Source organism: Anopheles arabiensis, chromosome X, assembly GCF_016920715.1.
Source record: "Anopheles arabiensis isolate DONGOLA chromosome X, AaraD3, whole genome shotgun sequence".
NCBI lineage: Eukaryota > Metazoa > Arthropoda > Insecta > Diptera > Culicidae > Anopheles > Anopheles arabiensis.
The window spans coordinates 22,637,839-22,658,751 of record NC_053519.1 but is presented as its reverse complement, the minus strand read 5'-3'; the positions used below and the strand labels follow the sequence as shown (position 1 = coordinate 22,658,751).

The 20,913-nt window shown below is 41.8% G+C and overlaps 1 protein-coding gene and 1 long non-coding RNA gene across 3 annotated transcripts in view; one reads left to right on the top strand and one right to left on the bottom strand.

Moving 5' to 3' along the window:
* The window catches only part of LOC120905506 (putative fatty acyl-CoA reductase CG5065), an 81,030-nt gene that overhangs the window by 21,834 nt on the left and 38,283 nt on the right, over positions 1-20,913 (top strand). For both annotated transcript variants that reach the window (XM_040316353.1, XM_040316352.1), the window contains one exon: positions 10,835-11,080. In XM_040316353.1, coding sequence (XP_040172287.1) covers positions 10,835-11,080 — 246 coding nt within the window. The remainder of the gene's footprint in view (positions 1-10,834; positions 11,081-20,913) is intronic.
* LOC120905508 lies at positions 7,314-8,060 on the bottom strand. The gene is made up of 3 exons (XR_005739918.1): positions 7,966-8,060; positions 7,423-7,730; positions 7,314-7,354 (listed from the first exon to the last, which is right to left on the bottom strand). It is a non-coding gene; the product is annotated as an uncharacterized LOC120905508 (long non-coding RNA).

Genomic DNA, 20,913 nt, shown 5'->3' with positions numbered 1-20,913 from the left:
GTGTATGTCATTTCTATTTTGTATTTTTTTTTGTATTCTATTTTTGTAACCATGGTGATCACTGCCATGGTTATCAATATTAATGGAAACAGAAAAACTAGAAGCTACAGAAGAAGAGAGAGCACAAGAATCTAAAATAGTACCTTGTCTACTAGTGGGACAGGTACGTGTGGCTGTGGTTTAATGAATGACCTCTATGGTACATGTATCAAAATATTCCTGTAGCATATGGCCACGGTTATCAGAGCCGGCATTTCCCCAGGTAGAATGTTGGGCATTGAAATCGCCAAGTATTATTGCAGGTGACGGTAGCTGTGGTAACATAGTTTACATCTCCTGTACAACAATAGAAGGCGATAGAGAAGGGGGAAGGTACAAACTAACAATTGTGGAATCTATTGGTGAAGATATTGTAACGGCTATTGCGGGTATGTTGGTAGAAATATTAATACTGTTAGAGGGTACAGTATCGGACATAAAGATAGAACTCTGGTGTTTTCAACGCAGCATGTACCTGTTGGGACAGGTTTATGTGTGGTTTGTGTGTTTGTGTTTGTGTGTGTGTGTGTGTATGTGTGTGAACATGTGTGTGTGTGTGTGCATGTGTGTGTGTGTGTGTATGTATGTTTGAATGTGTATTGGTGTGTGTGTTTGTATCACAAGTATGTCGTTTCGTATAGATTTGTTAGTAGTTTTTCTGTGTTTTGGGTTAGGTTTTTGATGTAATAAGCAGAACCACCGCCCTCGCGATCAGTGTTTTTTCGATCTATTAACAACTTTACGGTCTTCTTTCACCGTGGTCTTCTGAGGACGTCCGGTTGACTTGCGCGTTTCGGTTGTCCAAGCGCGTTTCAGTTGTCCAAGCGCGTTTTGGTTGTCCAAACACATTTCGGATGTCCGAAGCGCGTTTGCGACAAAAGTGCGCGATCGTTCCATTACAAACTCGATCGTTTTGCGTTTAATGCCAGCAGCCGCCATTCGCTTTATTATATGGCGCTGATCATCGGTACAATGTTTACCTCGACCCATTGTTACTAACATTGCTTGCTTGGACCGTCAACAACGCGCTGGTTAAAAAGTTGGACACGGCTGATCCCGTGCTCAGCCTGCGTTCTGCTTCTAGACGTGATGAATTACATCGTTGTAGAGCAGCAAAAAAAGCGTATGGATAAAAACTATCAATGAGTAAGCGAGTGAGTGTCTACCCATTTGAATCGAGAACCGAATACTGCCGCGCTCATGAAACAAAACGCCCATTGAAAAGAACAACTGCGCGCCAGCTCAATGCACGCACAAAGTTTAACATGCGCACACAACGTTGAACGCAGAGATGCACGCAGGCATTTCTATGGCGTGCACTGCAGAAACACCTGTAAGGGAATGCCGAGTTCATTGCTGTTGTGCGCGTTTTCATTTCACATCGCTGTGCATGCACATTCATCAACCAGCACACCTGCGGTTTCTTCCGAGGAACAAGCGCTGCTGTCGATGCAAACTTTAGCTTTTATCTAAGTGCAAACGCACGCTATCTCACATGATAACACACATTATCAGAATACTTTCCATGCAATATGAAACCATAGCAAGCTACGTTTTTCAGACACAAACCCGCGCACTTGCAAATATACATACACAAAGCACACTCTCTTTCTACTACTACTACTACTACTACTACTACTACTACTACTACTACTACTACTACTACTACACACACACACAACACACACACACACACACACACACACACACACACACATATACACACAAACACAAGTAACGTGGTAAAACAAGTGCAAGGTGCGTTGAAAACACCAGGGTTCTATCTTTATGTCCGATACTGTATGTGTTTTTGTATGCCTATGCCAACGGAGTGATACATATTGGTTGGTGTTTGGAAAAAATGCCAGGTATAGTTATTGAACGAAGAACTGGTTAGATTTGGTATGGTCATTATTTCTTGTAAAGCGACTATTGTTGGGTTGTGGCGGGTAATTAGAATTTTTAGTTCATCAGAGTTACGGCTCATGCTCCTACCTAACATTCCAGGACATGGCAAAAAAAGGGTATTGTTATTCAACGGAGGATGGGAATTTGGAAAATGAATGTTTAGAGTTGATAAAAAAGAAGATGTGGTGTAATAGAAGGTTTCTTCCTCTCTGACCTCCTCACCAAGATGAATCGGGCTTTTTTAGGTGAGAGAAGAGGCTCCTCTCCCTTGGTGTTGAGGGGATTGGGAGAGGAAGGGATAGGGATGGGAGATGGGGGGGGGGATTTTATGTGAAGGGATTTTTTGGGAGGGAGAGAAGTTTCTTCCCCAGAGGAAGAGGAGCCCTTTGAGAGGGCTCGTTTTTTAAGCGCCTTTGAAGAGGTCGCTTTGCTTCCGTCCAGAAGGGACGAGGAGCAAGAAGAGTCATACTCTTCGGATTGGTCCATGGTTTCAACTTTATCAGTGGTTATGTTTTGAGTAAATCTGGTTTGTTTGATTTGCACGTTTTTGATAGTTTCTGTTAGTAGATCAATTTTGTTATTTAGATTAGCATTTTCTTGTTCAAGTCAGGGGTGGCTTGTTTTGGGTCAGGGGTGGCAACAGGTAGAGTAAGTTTTTTTTTTTCAAAAGTTCTTCATTTAGATTTTTAAGCTTAGCAATTTCTCGGTCTCCAGAATCGGGATTAGTGGAAGAGGCAACGTTAGTTTGCGGATTGGGGGACACAATTTGAGCGAGAGAGAGAGAGTCGGTGTTGAACTGCGCTCTGTTTATGTAGTTGGGAATCTATGTAATTTAGTGCTTCATAGAAAAACACATTGTAATCAATTTTATTTATTTATTTATTTATTTATTTCTACAAATGTCCGCCTCGAGGGCTTAACAATGTTTCTTAATTACTAAGGAAAGGATAAGGATGAGGAAGAGTGAAGACGAGAACGGAAGAGGGATAAAGGAGTGTAAAAATCGAACAAATGATAGTATGAATTAAATGCAATCTGAGCTTTAAGGAATGGATCATTTTGCCCATATCGAGTTAGCCGGGTGGGAATATAGAGAGGTGGCCTATTGCGAAGATGGCGGGAAGGGGCATAACAGGAAATGGCAGATAAGAGATAAGGAACATCAAGCTCATTAAGGATGACGCTGGCAATGAAACAAGCTTGCAAGTGCGAGTGGCGAGTTTTTATCGAGTCCAGACCCAAGAGTCGACAACGATGTGGATAAGACGGGATTACTGCATTATCATGACCCGAAAGAAAACGCCTCGTGGCAAGTCGAGTAAATTTGCGTTGAACACCTTCCAATCTAGCAATATCCTGCACATTATTGGGGGACCAAACCACACAAGCGTAATCGAGAATAGGGCGTACCCAGCAACAATAGAGAGACTTGAGACACAAGGGATCACGGATAAAATGAGACAGACGAGTAATAAGGCCCAAAGTACGGTAAGCTTTGCTCGTGACAAAGTCGATATGGTCTTTGAACGTAAGCTTTTCATCCAACTAGACCATTATATTTAATGACTTCCTGTTCTTTGAGATAAAATGGGCAGGATTTGTCAAAAGAATTGTGGTTGCCTTTGCAATTGACACATTTCAGTGGAGCAGTGCATTCACCATGGGCAGGAATACCACAATTGTGGCAAACCTGTGAGGTTTTGCATCTAGGCCTGGTATGACCATAGTGAGCACAATTTAGACAAAGCATGGATTTGGGAAAATATGTACGGGGAATCACTTGGAGTGGGCCAAGGCAAATAACAGAGGGGACACGTATTGCAGCAATACAGAGGAGGAAATAATTGGTAGGTATTATTTTCCTTTCAACTTTACGAGTAAAACGACGCACTTCAGTTACTTTTTGTTCTTTTAAATTTGGTAGAACTTCTTCATCCTTCATATGTTTAAGGTCGGTAGAGAAAATTACGCATTGGATGGTTGTAAGAGTAGTGTGGGGTGTGATGGTGATAAGTGTTCCATTGATGATTTTTGTTAGTGTTTGTAACTTTTTGTAGTGGGAAAATGATCCGGTTTTCAAAAGGTACTTGGAATTATTATTAATCAGGTTACCTTCTACCGGTCGTCCAACATGTTGTTGTAGACTTTTGCCTACGATGAACGGGTCTGATAGCGGCTTTCCTTTTTCGGTGGTCAGAACCAGATACATTAGCTCTCCTTCCTCGCCGTTAAACCATTCCGGGTATTTCCTATCCCGGGAACTCATGCCGGGAGGGGGATGAGCCCTCGCGGCAGCAGGAGGGCCCGACATATAGTCGGCCCTCTCAGCACTGGCACTTGAAAAACGTCACTGTCACAATTTTTCCACAATGTCCACTGCACCACAAAACCTCTTCATTTCTGAACACAAATGTCTTATGAGAGTCCTTCACACTAATGTTTTTAAACACTCACTTCTTAGAAACTCCCACTATCTACACTCACAAAACAGGATACAACCTTGGGCCACAACACTTTACGTACCGCTTTGAGAAAAACGAACAACGTAAAGTACGTTAGGATTGTTCTTAAAATGTTATATTTTCACTTTAACGTCTCGCAGTGAAAACAACTAACGACGTAAAAGGATATCTTTGTTTGTTTATTTTTCCCACACGCACTACACTACAATACAAAACTCCTGAAACACCAAACACGAACAACACTTTCCAGCACTGCACTGTTTGGGCTCAGGTAATTCTGCACTGCACTGAACACGGGGATATACAGGGTTTTCAATGATATTATTGACGTGTTCAGCGAGTTGTTGATTCGTTCGGGCATATAATTGACACTTTCAGCGAGATATTGAATTGTTCGGAAGCAGGCGTTGACAAGTTCGGCGATACTATAGAGCTGTCACTTTCGTACCCCTTGGACTGCAGCTTGGATCATTCTCATCAGAAGGTAAACAAACGGTTTTCGTAAAAATATGTTTGTTTTAACTAATTCATGAATTAAACAGCTTGGGGAATGATTATTAGCTACTTTTAGGACTTTTCAGAATGAAAAATTGAACCCTGCGGCACAGTGTGTAAACAAAACAAATGACAACACTACAGAATTGCTGAACTTGTCAACGCCTGCTTACGAACAATTCAATATCTCGCTGAAAGTGTCAATTATATGCCCGAACGAATCAACAACTCGCTGAACATGTCAATAATATCATTGAAAACCCTGTAAAGCACGGGTCATTCGAGGAGCGCTAGGTAGAACACGTCCGTACTCTTCAGCTGCTACGAGAAGATAGAAGCAAAAACGATGAGAGTACTGTAAGCTCAGCAAAGGATTATGAGGGATAGGATGAAGAGGTACAGAAAGCATCGTGGGAAATAGAGTGAAACGAGTGTCTATCACTGATGGGGAGAATATTATAGTGTAACTAGCTGATATACTCTGTTTCACATGGGATAAAATTGATGTCTCGTTTTAATATAAAATAGAAGAATTTGCAATCCAAGGAGTAAATTACAAGTCCAAGGAAAATGATTACAATGATTATTATGATTTTTTCTCAAAGCTTCGATTCTTCTTATCGGTCGTAATAACAGTAGATAATTAAGATCTGCAATCATCCGCTTGGGTACCACTGAGTTTTTGGTTTACCACGGAGTTTTTTGGACCAATATATACCATGTATCATATACAGGCACTCCATGATATATACTATTAATGCGGACTGGAGGCAATCGCGTATCTCTAACATTAGCTATAATTTGACCGAAAACATCGAAATTCGACTTACGCTAATCATCGTATCATTCTGCTTGAAGGGGTTGGTTTTAGCCATTAAATTAGTTATTTGATCTGATTTCAACTAAAAAATTGAAATTTTGTGCTATTTTAAATGGTTTTTAAAAATTCACGCAAAGAGAATTTATTTTGAGTTTGACATTTGAAAATCAATTTAAGATAAGCTATAAACCTATCGCGATTGCGAGGCCTCGTGAGAGTCGCAAACAGCTCGAATTTGCTTGCGGGGTTTTAAAACCAGTGTAAACTGCACTTAACACCGAGTGTGAAAGCGCTGTATAAAACAACAACAATACTGCTCTTGGCATGGCAACTTCTGAAAGTGATGTGAGTCTTAAAACCTATTCTCATACCACCATAAGATGTGTGCAAAGTTTCGTTGAAAATGATTCAGCCGTTTCGCAGGTTGCTCGCAACAAACACCGGGACACGAAATTTTTGTTTACATAGATAATGCCCAAACGCTTTCTGCTGCATGGGCCAACATCGAATAGTAAGTTGACTTGCGCGATCGCGACACGAAGCCGAAGCGAAGACGGCTATAGCGCAAAGGGTATAAGTCAAAGTGGGTATAGGGACTAGGTGGGTTTATAGGTTTGGCGGGAAGGCCATATTGGACGAACGAATGACAGGAGGGGATTCGATTGTGACCGTTTTAATACACGATGCGCAATCTCAGATTGCGCATATATTCGTTTTATCAAAACATAAGTCATTTCGCGTAGCCAACCCTGAGCTATAAACGTCATTTCCATACATTTTCAGATTGCGCCAAGATTGCGCATAAATTTTCAAGATTATATGTCCGAGATATATATATATTTTTTTTGACAGATAAATATATCAAACCGACCCGTTTGACAGATAAATATATGCGCAATCTGAGATTGCATATCGTCTATTGCTATGGTGATACGAAGTTTTTCACCCACACTACGACACATCAACCAAAACAGCCATTGGAAATCACACGCATACATCAACAAATGATCGAATCCCCTCCTGTCATTTCGTTTTCATTTTTATACAACACGGCTGTCAAATTGTTCGGGATGAGCCCTCCTGTATAATAACCACTTTGGTATAAGTACAGATGTGAGCAAGGTGGAATATATAATGAGGTGTAGTTATAGCGGTTTTGGCAATCCCCCCCCCCTGGGCTCCGATTTTGACAGATGGTTTTCCGCTTGTATATGTATTGATGGATTGTTTACGTTTTGCTTGGTCAATATTTGGTGGAGATCAATTTGGGTGAATATTTTAGTTTATTAGAACACTGCCCGTGATTTAAAATGGAAATTTTCCTTCGAGAACTTGAATCGTTCGCCAAACGCGGAAAACTAACTGTCAGTTTTCTTCGTCGATTCTTCTTCCACCTAGCTGTCAAAACGGGCTTATAACTTGACCTGGTATCTTTACGGTCCTTGGATGTCAGGTACGCCAGCACCCCGCCGTATGAGTACAGATTATATATATATATATATATATATATATATATATATATATATATATATATATATATATATATATATATATATATATATATATATATATATATATATATATAGTTTATAGTATATAAGCAGGATGTTCGAGATAAATTTGACAGTTTCTGAGGGAATAGGAAAGGAATTTTTATCAAATTTATGTTAAATATTATTTCTACAAAGTTTAGCTTACCATGTTTGCCGCATTTTTTGTTCGAAGTAACCCCCCTCCGCGTCGATGGCCGCCTGCACCCGCTTCCGGAACCGCGCACAAGCCCAGACAACCATATCTCTAGGGATGGCCGCAAACAGTGGCGGATTTAACGGTACGCGGACTGAGCGGCCGCGGGGGCCCCGTCAATTTAGGGAGCCCGTGGATGGTAATTCCAGCACATACAACAGTGTGTACAGCAGTCACATCGAGAACTTCTGTGCCCAATAGGGGCCTTATGGATGAAGAGAGTCATACTTGGTGTTTGGTACTTGATGTCTAAAAATGATCTAGATAAATTTTTTTTATTATATCGTTTCATAGACTTGAAAAACGATCAAGTATAATTATTCGTTATTCGGTAGCGTGTTAGATCGTTATCAGGAAGTTTGTGATCTAGATGTTACACTGTACTCTAGTTTAATTTTCCATTTACACTGTTTACAAGGCATACAAGATGCTAGGTTTTATCTTTCGACAATTCCGATAATGTACTTATGTCTTAATTCTTATGTCGTTGTTTACTTGTCTTGTGTGTGCTGCTGGGTGATATACTGCTCAGTACTTTGGTTCCCGAATTGCACTACGATGCTCAAAACAATAGAGGCAATACAACGAAAGTTTACAAGACTTGGTTCATACAGGGTTTTCGAGGATTATATAGACATGTTCAGCGAGTTGTAGATTCGTTCAGGCATATAATAGACTCTTTCAGCGAGATATAGAATTGTTCGGATGTAGGTGTAGACATGTTCGGTTATACTGTAGAGCTGTCACTTTCGTACCCCTTGGACTGCAAGTTGGATCATTCTCATCAGAAGGTAAACAAACGGTTTTCGAAAAAATATGCTTTTTTCAACTAATTTATGTATTAAACAGCTTGGAGAATGATTATTAGCTACTTTTAGGACTTTTAAGAATGAAAAATTGAACCCTGCGGCACAGTGTGTAAACAAAACAAATGACAGCTCTACAGAATCGCTGAACATGTCTACACCTACATCAGAACAATTCTATATCTCGCTGAAAGAGTCTATTATATGCCTGAACGAATCTACAATTCGCTGAACATGTCTATATAATGCTCGAAAACCCTGTAATGCGACCAATTCAGAGGACTTACAGTCATGTCAAGTTATCGCTCGCGTTGCCTTCTGCCTGGCCTATAGACGCTTGAACACCGTTTTAAGGTAAACCAATGTGTATGTGCTGCAAATATATTCGTCTAAAAAACGAATTAGACGTCGACGTCGAGAAGAGCAACATATACGTGCCTTCGGGACCTCTTCGCTCTCATAACTTGCTTGTTGGTGAGAGCAGGCATACCTTATATGGATACAATGAGCCGTTACTAGCTATAACAAGGCAATTCCATACATGGTCTTATCACTTTGATTTGAATTTAATGACCAACACATTTAAAGAGAATATTTTATTAATTTCCAATTTTGGCGACACTGGATTAAGGCTTAAAGGCGACACTGGATGTTGGGGAAATAAGTTAGGGATTAGGTGTTGAACACCTAAATAAATAAATTAAATTACTGATACCCTCCCCCCTGTCGTGATCGATGGAAATTTTTCTTTCATAATACACTTTATTTCACTTTTATCAAAACTGTTTTTTTTTTCTTTATTTCCTCGCTTTCAACCTCCCCACAACCTTACTGCAATCGATCAACCACAAGACTGACGTCTGTCTTCTCCAACTTCCTTTACTTTCCGGTTTCGCCCGGCCTGTCTTGCGCTTGACGCTCTTTCGCCCTTTCAAGCAAATTGCTTGATTAATTAATTAAATATTTTCTTGCAAGGGTAATTCAATTTTTGTTTTGAATATTATTATTAACCGTTCCTATCAGTATTAATTCTTCTCATTCAACTGATATATTAGTTTATCGCCTTTTTTTTAATTTCTTTTATTTATTTTTTTATTATTATTTCGCTGTCCTATCTCAATCCCTATACCCCCCCTCGCCAGTAAATCATTACGGTGAGTTGTCCCAACAGGGGGCCTAAACTTATTTTACCGCTTAGGGCCCCCGATACCCTAAATCCGCCACTGCCCTGTTGGTGTCCCGCTCAACTGTGCCCCACACAAAGTAATCCATAGGATTAAGGTCATGGGAGCTGGGTGGCCAAACGTCGGTGCTGGTGTATCGGTCGAAATTGGCAGTGAGCCATTGGCGTGTTTTTACGGCCGTATGGCATGGTGCAGAATCCAATAACACTATCCACGTCTTCACCACACTCCTCGAGCTGTACGCTTATTGTTTTTACGGTGTTCAGCGAACACATTGCCGCCTTCCGAATTTCGGCATTCGTATGGCCGGCACGAACCATCATAACACACGTTACGCGCTTGTACAATTCGAACGGGTTCCACATATTTACGGAGCTAGACATTGTTTACACTTGTTCGCACAACTTTTAGCAATCGAATGACATATCAATCATTTCGATATGTCAACTCAACCCTGAGATATAAACCCAAAGGCCAGGTGTCACATTTAGCCCGCACACCCTGTATATATAAATCAGGATAATCAGTCCTACGTATCTACTATATATCTATCACGGTCGACTATATATACGCTACAGTTTCGCGGGGTAGGGCCGCGAAAACGGACCTGATTTTCGCCATCAGCTCCGCCTTGGTGTTACTGGAGGTTCTGTTGGTGTCCAGTTCCACTGCGCCCCACACGAAATAATCCATTGGATTAAGATCCGGGGAGCTGGGAGGCCACACATTCGGCGCGGTGAAGTCGTTGAAATTGGCCGCCAACTAGTTTATCGTTTTGGAGGCTGTATGGCACGGAGCGTAATCCTGCTGGAATACGTACGGTATGCTGTTGGCCACTCTCGTAATCCAAGGCTTCACGACGGTGTCCAGCATGGAAATGTACCCGTCCGCGTTCAGCCTCAGCCCCTTCTCGAAAAAGAACACCATCACCCTCTGGGGGAACTTGGTTTGCGGCACCCGTGGCACGTCCGCCGGGCAGTAAGCCAGCCATGGGTTGTTCTGGGTGTTAACCCTCTGGTCCTGGCAGAAGTTTTTCTCATCAGAGGTTTTCTCCCAGCTCACTCCGGATCGCCTTCATCGTGTTCAGCGAACACTGCACGCACTGCATGATGTCGCGGTTGTCGCGTCCGGCGCGGATCATCATGATGCATGTGATCCGCTTCCACAATGTATTCTTTTTTGGCATTTTTTTATCACGGGATGTTTTTGCTTGTTCCGTACACTTTTAGCTGTCGAGTGATGTTTTGTTTGTTTTGCTATACCAACTCGATCACGAGTTATAAACAAAAATGTAACTGTCAAAATGATCCCGAACGCCCTGTATATATTCATGTATAAACACTTATATATTTATAAAATAATTTTATTTTCTAGTGATCCAAATCAACAACTACCTATCTACAACTGCTGTATTTCAAACCTGAGAAATTCAACCATGTCACAGATCGTAGAGATGGGTCGAACTTTATCGGACGAGATTCCACTAGACAAATGTATCTGGGCTCCTGGCGGTGGCATTACACAACTTCGGATTCATAATTTGATACGAGTGCTGTTGTATCATATATTACCCGCCATCTTGATTGACGGAGTCTTTCGTCTAATGGGTCAAAAGCCTTTGTAAGTATCGATTTGTTGCATTATTTGGTATATACAGTGGTGTTGCTTCCCGCAACTGGAATAGTGCTCGTTCGAATGTTTTAATTTAAACAATGCGCGGTTTCTTATAACGTCGTGACTTGTATATTGCTCGTGATGTTACAAAAAAAATCCGTACTGTTTCGAAAGAGACTTATGTTCTCCGCGGCCATCCCTTTTATAGCTTTCTACTTTCTCCCGAAGACACACACACTCTCTTTCTCTCTCGTCTTAATCCCGAAGAAAGATCGTTTCTCTTCATTCCCTGTCTCTTTAGCTACGGGACTCCCTCTCGCGGACGATATCGTAACCTTTTACGGTATCTCGTTAGTTTACATTTTGTCGGACCGTTGTAATGTCACAACAAGCGGAAATATACAGTATAATGTGTTTATCGCGTAACTTGCAATTCTAAATTCCCAACCAATTTAGAAAATCCTCGTAGAAGTAGAAGTAAATTTTCGCATAACGATCAATTTCATTTTTGTTCCTGATAAGAAATCGTGATCATTTTTAGTGTTTCAATACTACGCATCGTTTAATAGCAAGCTATTCCCAAAAGTTTACGGCCGCCTCGCTAGAACTATAGATGCGTGCCCCAGGCATGACCTCAAAATCATCCTGGGGGACTTCAACGCAAAAGTCGGTAGGAAGCCAATGTACCGCCAATACACTGGCTGTCACAGTCTGCAAGAGCACAGTAACGATAATGGTAGAAGATTGGTCCAGTTCGCCGCAGCGAATAATCTGGTTGTAGGAAGTACCAAATTTGCGCGGAGGGACATCCACAAAATGACGTGGGCACACCCGGATGGCGAATCCTTCAACCAGATCGACCACGTTAATAAGCCGACGACGACAGTCGAGTCTGTTAAATGTCAGAACATATCGAGGAGCCAATATCGATTCCGATCACTACTTGGTTGGCTTAGTGATACGTTGTAGAATCGCCCGCCCCCGCGCCAATGGGGGTGGAGAAAACACACAGCCTCGGCTCAATACGGACTCTCTAAGGGACATTACTGTCCAACAGGAATTCAAAGCCGCTTTAGACGAGTCTCTACTACCAGAAAACAGTTATGAAACTACGAGCGAGAGGTGGAACGCTCTAAAAACAAAAATAATAAACTGTGCAAGAAATATACTCCCACCACGTCGTGGCAACACCAAATCTGGCTGGTTCGACGATGAATGCAGACAAGTGACCGAACGTAAGAATACTGCATACCGAGCAATGCAGCAACGGCATAGAACGCGGGCATGCGCAGAGGAATATTCACGGCTCAGACGCGAAGAGAAACGAGTTCACCGCTCCAAGAAGCATGCTTTGGAAGAGCAAAACATGCGGGAACTCGAGCAAACCAGAGAGGCATACGGACCGACACGAAAGTTTTACCAAACGATAGCAGGTCACCGAAACAACGATGTACCTAAGGTAACCTGCTGTCGCAACAAGGATGGAGATCTGATCAGTAACCAGCCAGAGGTCCTCTCGCGGTGGGCTCAGTACTTTGGTGAAATACTCAACGACCAGTTCAACGAACAGCTTGAAGCGCCACTAGCAGATAGTGTGATGCTACTGCCACCTAGCATAGAAGAAACACAAAAGGATATCCGTCGGCTGAAAAATAACAAGGCACCCGGAACCGACGGAATTGCAGCTGAACTGGTCAAGAATGGAGGTGCACGACTAGAAAACGAGATTCATCAAATTGTTACTGAGGTGTGGGATAGCGAATCGATGCCTTGTGATTGGAATCTCGGCATCATCTACCCCGTATAAAAGAAAGGAGACAGGTTGGACTGCAACAACTACAGGAAACTACATGGAAAACTCTCAGGACCTTTTGCTACCACCAAGGGTCTGCGCCAGGGGGACGGGCTTGCCTGTCTCCTATTCAACTTGGCGCTAGAGAGGGCCATCCGCGACTCGAGGGTGGAGACTACGGGAACCATCTTCTATAAGTCAACCCAGATCCTGGCATACGCTGATGATATAGACATCATTGGTCTGCGGCTCTCCTATGTAGCAGAAGCCTACCAAGGGATTGAGCAGGCGGCAGAGAACCTCGGATTGCAGATAAACGAGGCAAAGACCAAACTGATGGTGGCAACATCAGCGGACCTACCAATAAATAATCCGAATCTACGTAGGCGTGATGTACAGATAGGTGAACGCACTTTTGAAGTCGTCCCAGAATTCACCTATCTTGGGTCAAAGGTCAGCAACGACAACAGTATGGAAGCTGAGTTGCGCGCAAGGATGCTGGCTGCCAACCGGTCATTCTACAGCCTGAAAAAGCAGTTCACCTCAAAGAACCTGTCGCGACGGACGAAGCTGGGACTATATAGTACCTATATAGTACCAGTACTCACATACGCCTCTGAGACATGGACACTGTCCAAATCTGACGAAACCCTCTTAGCCGCGTTCGAGAGGAAGATGCTCAGAAGGATACTTGGCCCCGTATGTGTGGAAGGACAATGGAGGAGCCGCTATAATGACGAGCTATACGAGATGTACGGCGACCTCACTGTCGTACAGCGTATAAAGCTCCCCAGGCTCCGGTGGGCTGGACATGTTGTACGCATGGAAACGGACGACCCAGCCCGTAAAGTCTTTTTAGGCCGTCCACAAGGACAGAGGAGGCGTGGTAGGCCCAAATTGAGGTGGCAAGATGGCGTGGAGGCGTCCGCGATTAAGGCCGGGATAACGGACTGGCAGACGAAGGCGCGAGACCGTGAGCGGTTTCGGACACTCCTGAGACAGGCCAAGATCGCAAAGCGGTTGTAGCGCCGGATAAGTAAGTAAGTAAGTATTCCCAAAAGAGGCAGTGTGTAAATGCGAAGGAAAAGTGTACACATGGAAGGAAAGTGGAAGGAAAAGTAGGTACACATTAACGCCCACTGCCAGTTCAAAACTCACGATGTCAACAAACATCGAAAAAATCGTGGGCGTGTCCAATCCACATCCAGGTAACATTTCAGATCAGATAGCGAAACTGAGAGTGAGCAGCTAAACTTAAGCCCGTGTTTGAGCTCCATTGGATGCGATTTTATCGGAAGGCCTGTCAAAATTTTATATGGGATTTTATAGCTTAAATCGAACGTGTGATTTCGTCCTACGACGAAATAAAAAAAGAAGATTGGACGACGCATCCGATTTTATCTGTCAAGCAAGGACCGTAAAGGTATCAGGTCAAGTTATAAGCCCGTTTTGACAGCTAGGTGGAAGAAGAATCGACGAAGAAAACTGACAGTTAGTTTTCCGCGTTTGGCGAACGATTCAAGTTCTCGAAGGAAAATTTCCATTTTAAATCACGGGCAGTGTTCTAATAAACTAAAATATTCACCCAAATTGATCTCCACCAAATATTGACCAAGCAAAACGTAAACAATCCATCAATAAATATACAAGCGGAAAATCATCTGTCAAAATCGGAGCCCGGGGGGGATTGCCAAAACCGCTATAACTACACCTCATTATATATTCCACCTTGCTGTCAAGCTAATTATGTGGTGTTTTGTAGTAACTACCTCAAATAAATTTTCCATTATCGTTAAACAAAAATAATCATCGATAAATCATCCAAATAAGCGAAATATTAATATTAAACGCGTTTGACAGCACGTGCGATAACATCGCATGTTATGGAGCACAGACACGGCCATTAGTGCTGCTATGGAGCACGTTTGTAGAAAGTTTTGAGCCAGTTTTTTTTCATACAAAATTTGTAAAATGTCGCGTGATAATGTTGGTTGAGAGAATATTTATCGCTCTTTGTCGCGTGTCGTTTATACCAATCGCAGTAAGGCCCGTGTCTGTGCTCCATCGGATGCGGCTTTATCGGAAGGCCTGTCAAAATTTTATATGGGATTTGACAGATAACGTCGGACGTGCGATTTCCTCGTACGACGGAATCAAATTTTTTTGATTTCGTCGGACGCCGCATCCGATTTTATCTGTCAAACTAAATGTGTGGTGTTTTGTAGGAACAATCTCAAATTAATTTTTCACAATCGTTATATTATTCAAATCATCCAAATAATCGCAATATTATACGAAAAAGCGTTTGACAGCACGTGCGATAAAATCGCATGCGATGAAGCACAGACACGGGCCTAAGCGAAACAAAAAATGGTGTAGCATTCAGTGTGATGGTGCAATTAGTAACATCTGTTATGCTTTTTGCAATCAATTTTGCTTGCTTTAACTAGATAAATGGTTTTTAAAATTTTTTAAGTTGTGCTCATTTTGCAGAATGCGTTGGAAGAGATGTAATATAAAAAGTGACTGGCAGGGATGTACCAAATCAGGTTTTTTTCAATTTTCAACCGATGGAACATTAACAATGTATTAGATTTGACATGTTGGATTTGATAACCAGCAAATCGAACATGTCAAATCCCATACATTTTTAATGTTCGATGTTGTGTTCGATTGGTACTAGAGCGCCGGATAAGTAATGGAAGAGAACGTTTTGCAACAACGTCTCATTTACAATTGTTTAATGCTCATTTCAATTAAAAAAACTATTAAAAGTAAAAATGTATGTTAACTAGTGTTGTGTTTCATGAATCTTTTGACTAGATTCATTCACATGATTCTTTGATTAAAATTCATTCAAAACACGAGTCGAATCTTGACTCTGAATCTTAGGATTCATGAATCTCAAGATTCATGAACCTCAAGAACCAAAATCTCAAGATTGAAATTCATGAATTTTGAGATTCGAGAATTTTGATATTCATCTTGTAAGACATTATATTTTATTTTTCAGCACAAAGCTACAGCATACCGCACAAGTCCTATTTCGCCGATCTCTAAACATCGTCTGTCCGTCCATCTGACTTTTTTTTACCAATGTCAAAAGTGACACACAAACGAAGGTTGTTAAAGTGTGACATGTGTTGCGAGGTTTATATAGCTAGCTAGCTTTAAATTCAATGTTTACAATCTATATCTTTACAGGGATTACCAGTCCAATAAACAACTGTCCACTTGTTTATAACAATAGTCGTTTTGAATAGACACCGCTGTCTACCACTTGCTCACACGTCAGATGGTGTAAGCTACTCTGTCCAATTCAATAACACAATTTTCGCCTTCGATTGCACAACGGTCGGATTCGGCACGGTTTCTTGCGGTTGTTGAATAATTAACAAAATTAATGTTTTGATTTATTGAAATGTATGGTTTATACTGCATATTTCTTGAATAAAAGAAATGTGTTTGAAAATGTTTTGTTTTTGCAAAATTTGTCAAAACAAAACACACAATGCCGGATCTGACAGTTGCTACTCGAAGGCGAAAATTGTGTTATTGAATTGGACTGAGTAGCTTACACCATCTGACGTGTGAGCAAGTGGTAGACAGCGGTGTCTATTCAAAACGACTATTGTTATAAACAAGAGGACAGTTGTTTATTATGCTGGTAAACCCTGTAACGGTTAACGAGGTTAAAGCTACGCTGAGAACATTGTCAAATATGAAGGCACTAGGCTTTGATTCCATCTTCAATCTACTCCTCAAAAAGCTAAACACACGTGCTTTAGAACTATTGGCAAATTTATTCTCGAGGTGTATGGAGCTTGGCTATTTCCCAGAATGTTGGAAATGCGCCAAAGTCATTCCTATTCTAAAACCGGGGAAATACCCGACAAAACCAGCGAGGTACAGATCCATCAGTTTGCTAGCGGCTGTAGGCAAACTTTTTGAGAAACTCATTCATTGGCGATTGAGAGAGATAATTGATGAACTGCGTATCCTTCCTCCCGAACAGTTCGGTATTCGACCGGGTCACTCGACTATACACCAACTAGTTCGATTGCGCAACACTATCGAGCACAACAAACAACATGCAAGGTCCACAGCTGTCATTATGCTAGACTTTGAAAAAGCTTTTGACAACGTGTGGCATGATGGGCTGCTCCAAAAAATAATCAACAAGGGAATTCCAACCTTCATCATTAAAGTGATTCGGAGATATCATTGCCAGAGATCCTTTCGAGTCTCGTTAGGTAAGCAGTTCTCTGGAAACACCATCATTCCGGCTGGAGTTCCACAAGGAAGTATTCTGGCCCCCACACTCTTCATGATATACCTATCAGACATACCACCTCTTCCTCATTATTGTGAACAATTTCTCTTCGCCGACGACACGGCCATAGCAGTTAAGGGAAGAACTGTAAACGAACTCAAAAACAGGGCCCAGAAATGTGTTGATATTATAACCAAATACATCCAGGAGTGGAAACTGAAACTTAATGAAGACAAAACACAAGCAATAATATTTCCCTATAGAATGAAAACAGCACTTCTTGGACCGACAGGTAACAATATTAAAATAGGCAACACTACCATCGAATGGTCTAACACAATTAAATATCTAGGAATAATTCTTCTTCTTTGGCTCAACAACCGATGTCGGTCAAGGCCTGCCTGTACCCACTTGTGGGCTTGGCTTTCAGTGACTAATTGATTCCCCCCATAGCAGGATAGTCAGTCCTACGAATGGCGGCGCGGTCTACTTGGGGCTTGAACCCATCCATGACGGGCATGTTGTTAAGTCGTACAAATTGACGACTGTACTACGAGACCGGCTTATCTAGGAATAATATTCGATCAAAAACTACTCTTTCGAGATCATATAAACAACCTTATAACTAAATGTATAAAATTTACCAAAAAATTATACCCACTCATTAATAGAATATGTAAGCTTTCCCAGATTAACAAACTAGCGATCTATAAAAACATAATATTAGCCGGCATCGCGAATAAATGAACTCTTTTTAACAGTCGTTTAAAGTTCATTTTGGTTTAACCGAGTATATTTGTTGTTCATTCCTGTTAAAATAAACGACCGTCAAAACAGTTAACGACTGCTCGATATCGTATTTAAGCAAACACGGGGAAAAGAATCGAGCAGTATAATTAAACGACTGTTAATTTGTATCGCATACGCTCTTGACAGTCGTTTGTTTAACGGCGGCATAGGACCTGTCGTTAAAATTAACAAATGAACTCAATGCGTTCGCGATGCCAAATTCTAGCAATTTTTAACGACTCTGGTTAATTTTAACGACTGTTAATTTTAAACCATTTCTTTCGCGATGCCAGCTATTACCTGCCATAACATACGCAATTTGCGCAGTCATTCCAAATAGTAGCCGGCATCGCGAATAAATGAACACATTTTAACAGTCGTTCAAAGTTCATTTTGGTTTAGCCGAGTTCATTTGATGTTCATTCCTGTTAAAATAAACGATCGTCAAAACAGTTAACGACTGCTCGATATCGCATATAGGCAAACACGGGGAAAAAATCGACGGGATCCACGCAGTTAGACGGCTTTTTGAAATACGACGATTTTTTTTATATAATGAATGTGTGTGGTTTGAAGCAAGATTGTGTGAAGCTATGTGTTTAAATGTGCTTTTATTTGCAATAAAAGTGATAAAATATAAACCTAGTTTGATGTGTTCAAGTTTTTGTTTTGATTCGGGTGCACCAAGTCCGTGTGAAGGAAAACGCACAGCGCGCTACGAAAGAAACGAGCGGGAGGAGGTGTCAGTCCAGCGCAGCTCAATTCGCTGGAATTAAGTGGGAGGGGGTACCAGTTCAGCGCAGCGCAAGCCGAAAGAAACGGGAAGGAAGGGGTATGATGAAACAGCGCGAGCGAGCGTTCTATACAGCGAGAGCGCCTCGTGTATTTTAAAGGCAAGCACCCAACGGGACAAAAGTAGAAAGCTTGGAGCAAAATAATCGTTTGTCTCGCTCTATCCTCTACCCAAACGTCCAAAACGCGATGAATGGGTAAAACTATGGACCTGACATGGGGCCCTATCTCAGTACCCAAACTGGTACCCAAAGGCAGACAATTTTGGACTTATTTTTTGAGAGAGAGCGAAAAAGCTGATTCCCCCCCTCTTCTCCACTTCTCTCTATAATTCCATTTGTATGAGTTCTAGGAGAAGGGGAAAGGGAAGGAGATGAGAAGTAAGTGAATTAAAGTTGATGAGGGAGGGGAGGGACACCTTCACCAGTCACCGCCAATATCGAGAATTTGACATTGGCCGGTGATGTTTGGTTCATCGGCGTTCCGTGTGGACCACGGATGCTTAAAGGAAATGCCCTGTATATTTCCGTACAGTATCTCATTGCGGCGGAACCTTACAAATGTTATTGCGCGGTCGAATCAGGAATCGCGCATCGGAACGATGGAAGAAGGGAGTACGAACGAGGGGGGAGAAGAGGAAGCACAGAGAAAAACGCTACACATTCACTCATACATTCTTACAGCAGCAGGCAATTCGCGAGAACATGAAATCGGGAGAGTATATTTTAATGCTCGCGAATGAGTGCAAGCAGGTGCGGTATAGAAGATAGAGCAAGACAGCCCAGTTTTTGTTCAAGCTAGGTCCAAAATGTTTCCTTGGGGAAATCTTCCATCGGCTTGATTCTTGGTTTTTACGCACACCATGATAAAAATTACCCGCTCTTTGCTTGTAGGGTCGTCACTGATCATCTTAGTTGTGTACGTGATATGGCTGAAACGAAGCTCAAATCAGGAGTGTTGATGACTGAAACAGTGGCATTTGGCAGCACTGTTAACAGCCAGAAAAAATCATGATTATGGTTGCGCCGGCATTAAGCTAAGCTTGTCAGTCAGAGTATCGCGTTGGACTCTAGAATTCACATGTCGTGTTCAGCATGTCATGACGCACTTTTATTGACTATTAGCAATGAGCATCAAGCTACCACGGATATGTTCATTGTTTTCATTGGTGAAAATTTCGCGATACTCATAACATTTTGCAGCACTGGAGGGTAATTCTCAAGATAATTGATATTTTGCTGAATTTAGCATACGACTGCAGAACTGCGCTCTCATTTAACGAGATGATTTCTAGTATAGGCTACTTTTGATCAGAAGGATCTTAAATCACCTAAACTATCCTTAATCATTTAATTTTTAAAATTAAAACTAATCCTGTAATTCAGTTAGATTTATTTACAAGGGTTGGGGATTTTGACAATTTTAGTTACTGTATAGTTGTCTGATAAGTCTATAGTTTGATGTTCTTGTGGTAGCCTTTATGCTATTCCAGAGTCGGTCTAACCTGGCTACCATTTTTTCCATGTTAGTAAATCCGTGCAGTTCTTCAGTACTAAATGATCGATTTAATTTGTAGGCTATTTTTAAGAACTTGTGCTGTATACGTTGAACTTTGTTCATATTAGATCTAGAGCAGACCCTCCAAATTTGTGTTACATATTTAATTGTAGGTAGAATTTTTTGGTTGTACACCAACATTTTGTTGCCAATCGACAAACTTGAAGACCTTATTATTGGGTATAGTTATTAAATGCGAAACTACGAGCGAGAGGTGGAACGCTCTAAAAACAAAAATAATAAACTGTGCAAGAAATATACTCCCACCACGTCGTGGCAACACCAAATCTGGCTGGTTCGACGATGAATGCAGACTAGTGACCGAACGTAAGAATACTGCATACCGAGCAATGCAGCAACGGCATAGAACGCGGGCATGCGCAGAGGAATATTCACGGCTCACGCGAAGACGCGACGCGAAGACGCGAAGAGAAACGAGTTCACCGCTCCAAGAAGCATGCTTTGGAAGAGCAAAACATGCGGGAACTCGAGCAAACCAGAGAGGCGTACGGACCGACACGAAAGTTTTACCAAGCGATAGCAGGTCACCGAAACAACGTTGTACCTAAGGTTACCTGCTGTCGCAACAAGGATGGAGATCTGGTCAGTAACCAGCCAGAGATCCTCTCGCGGTGG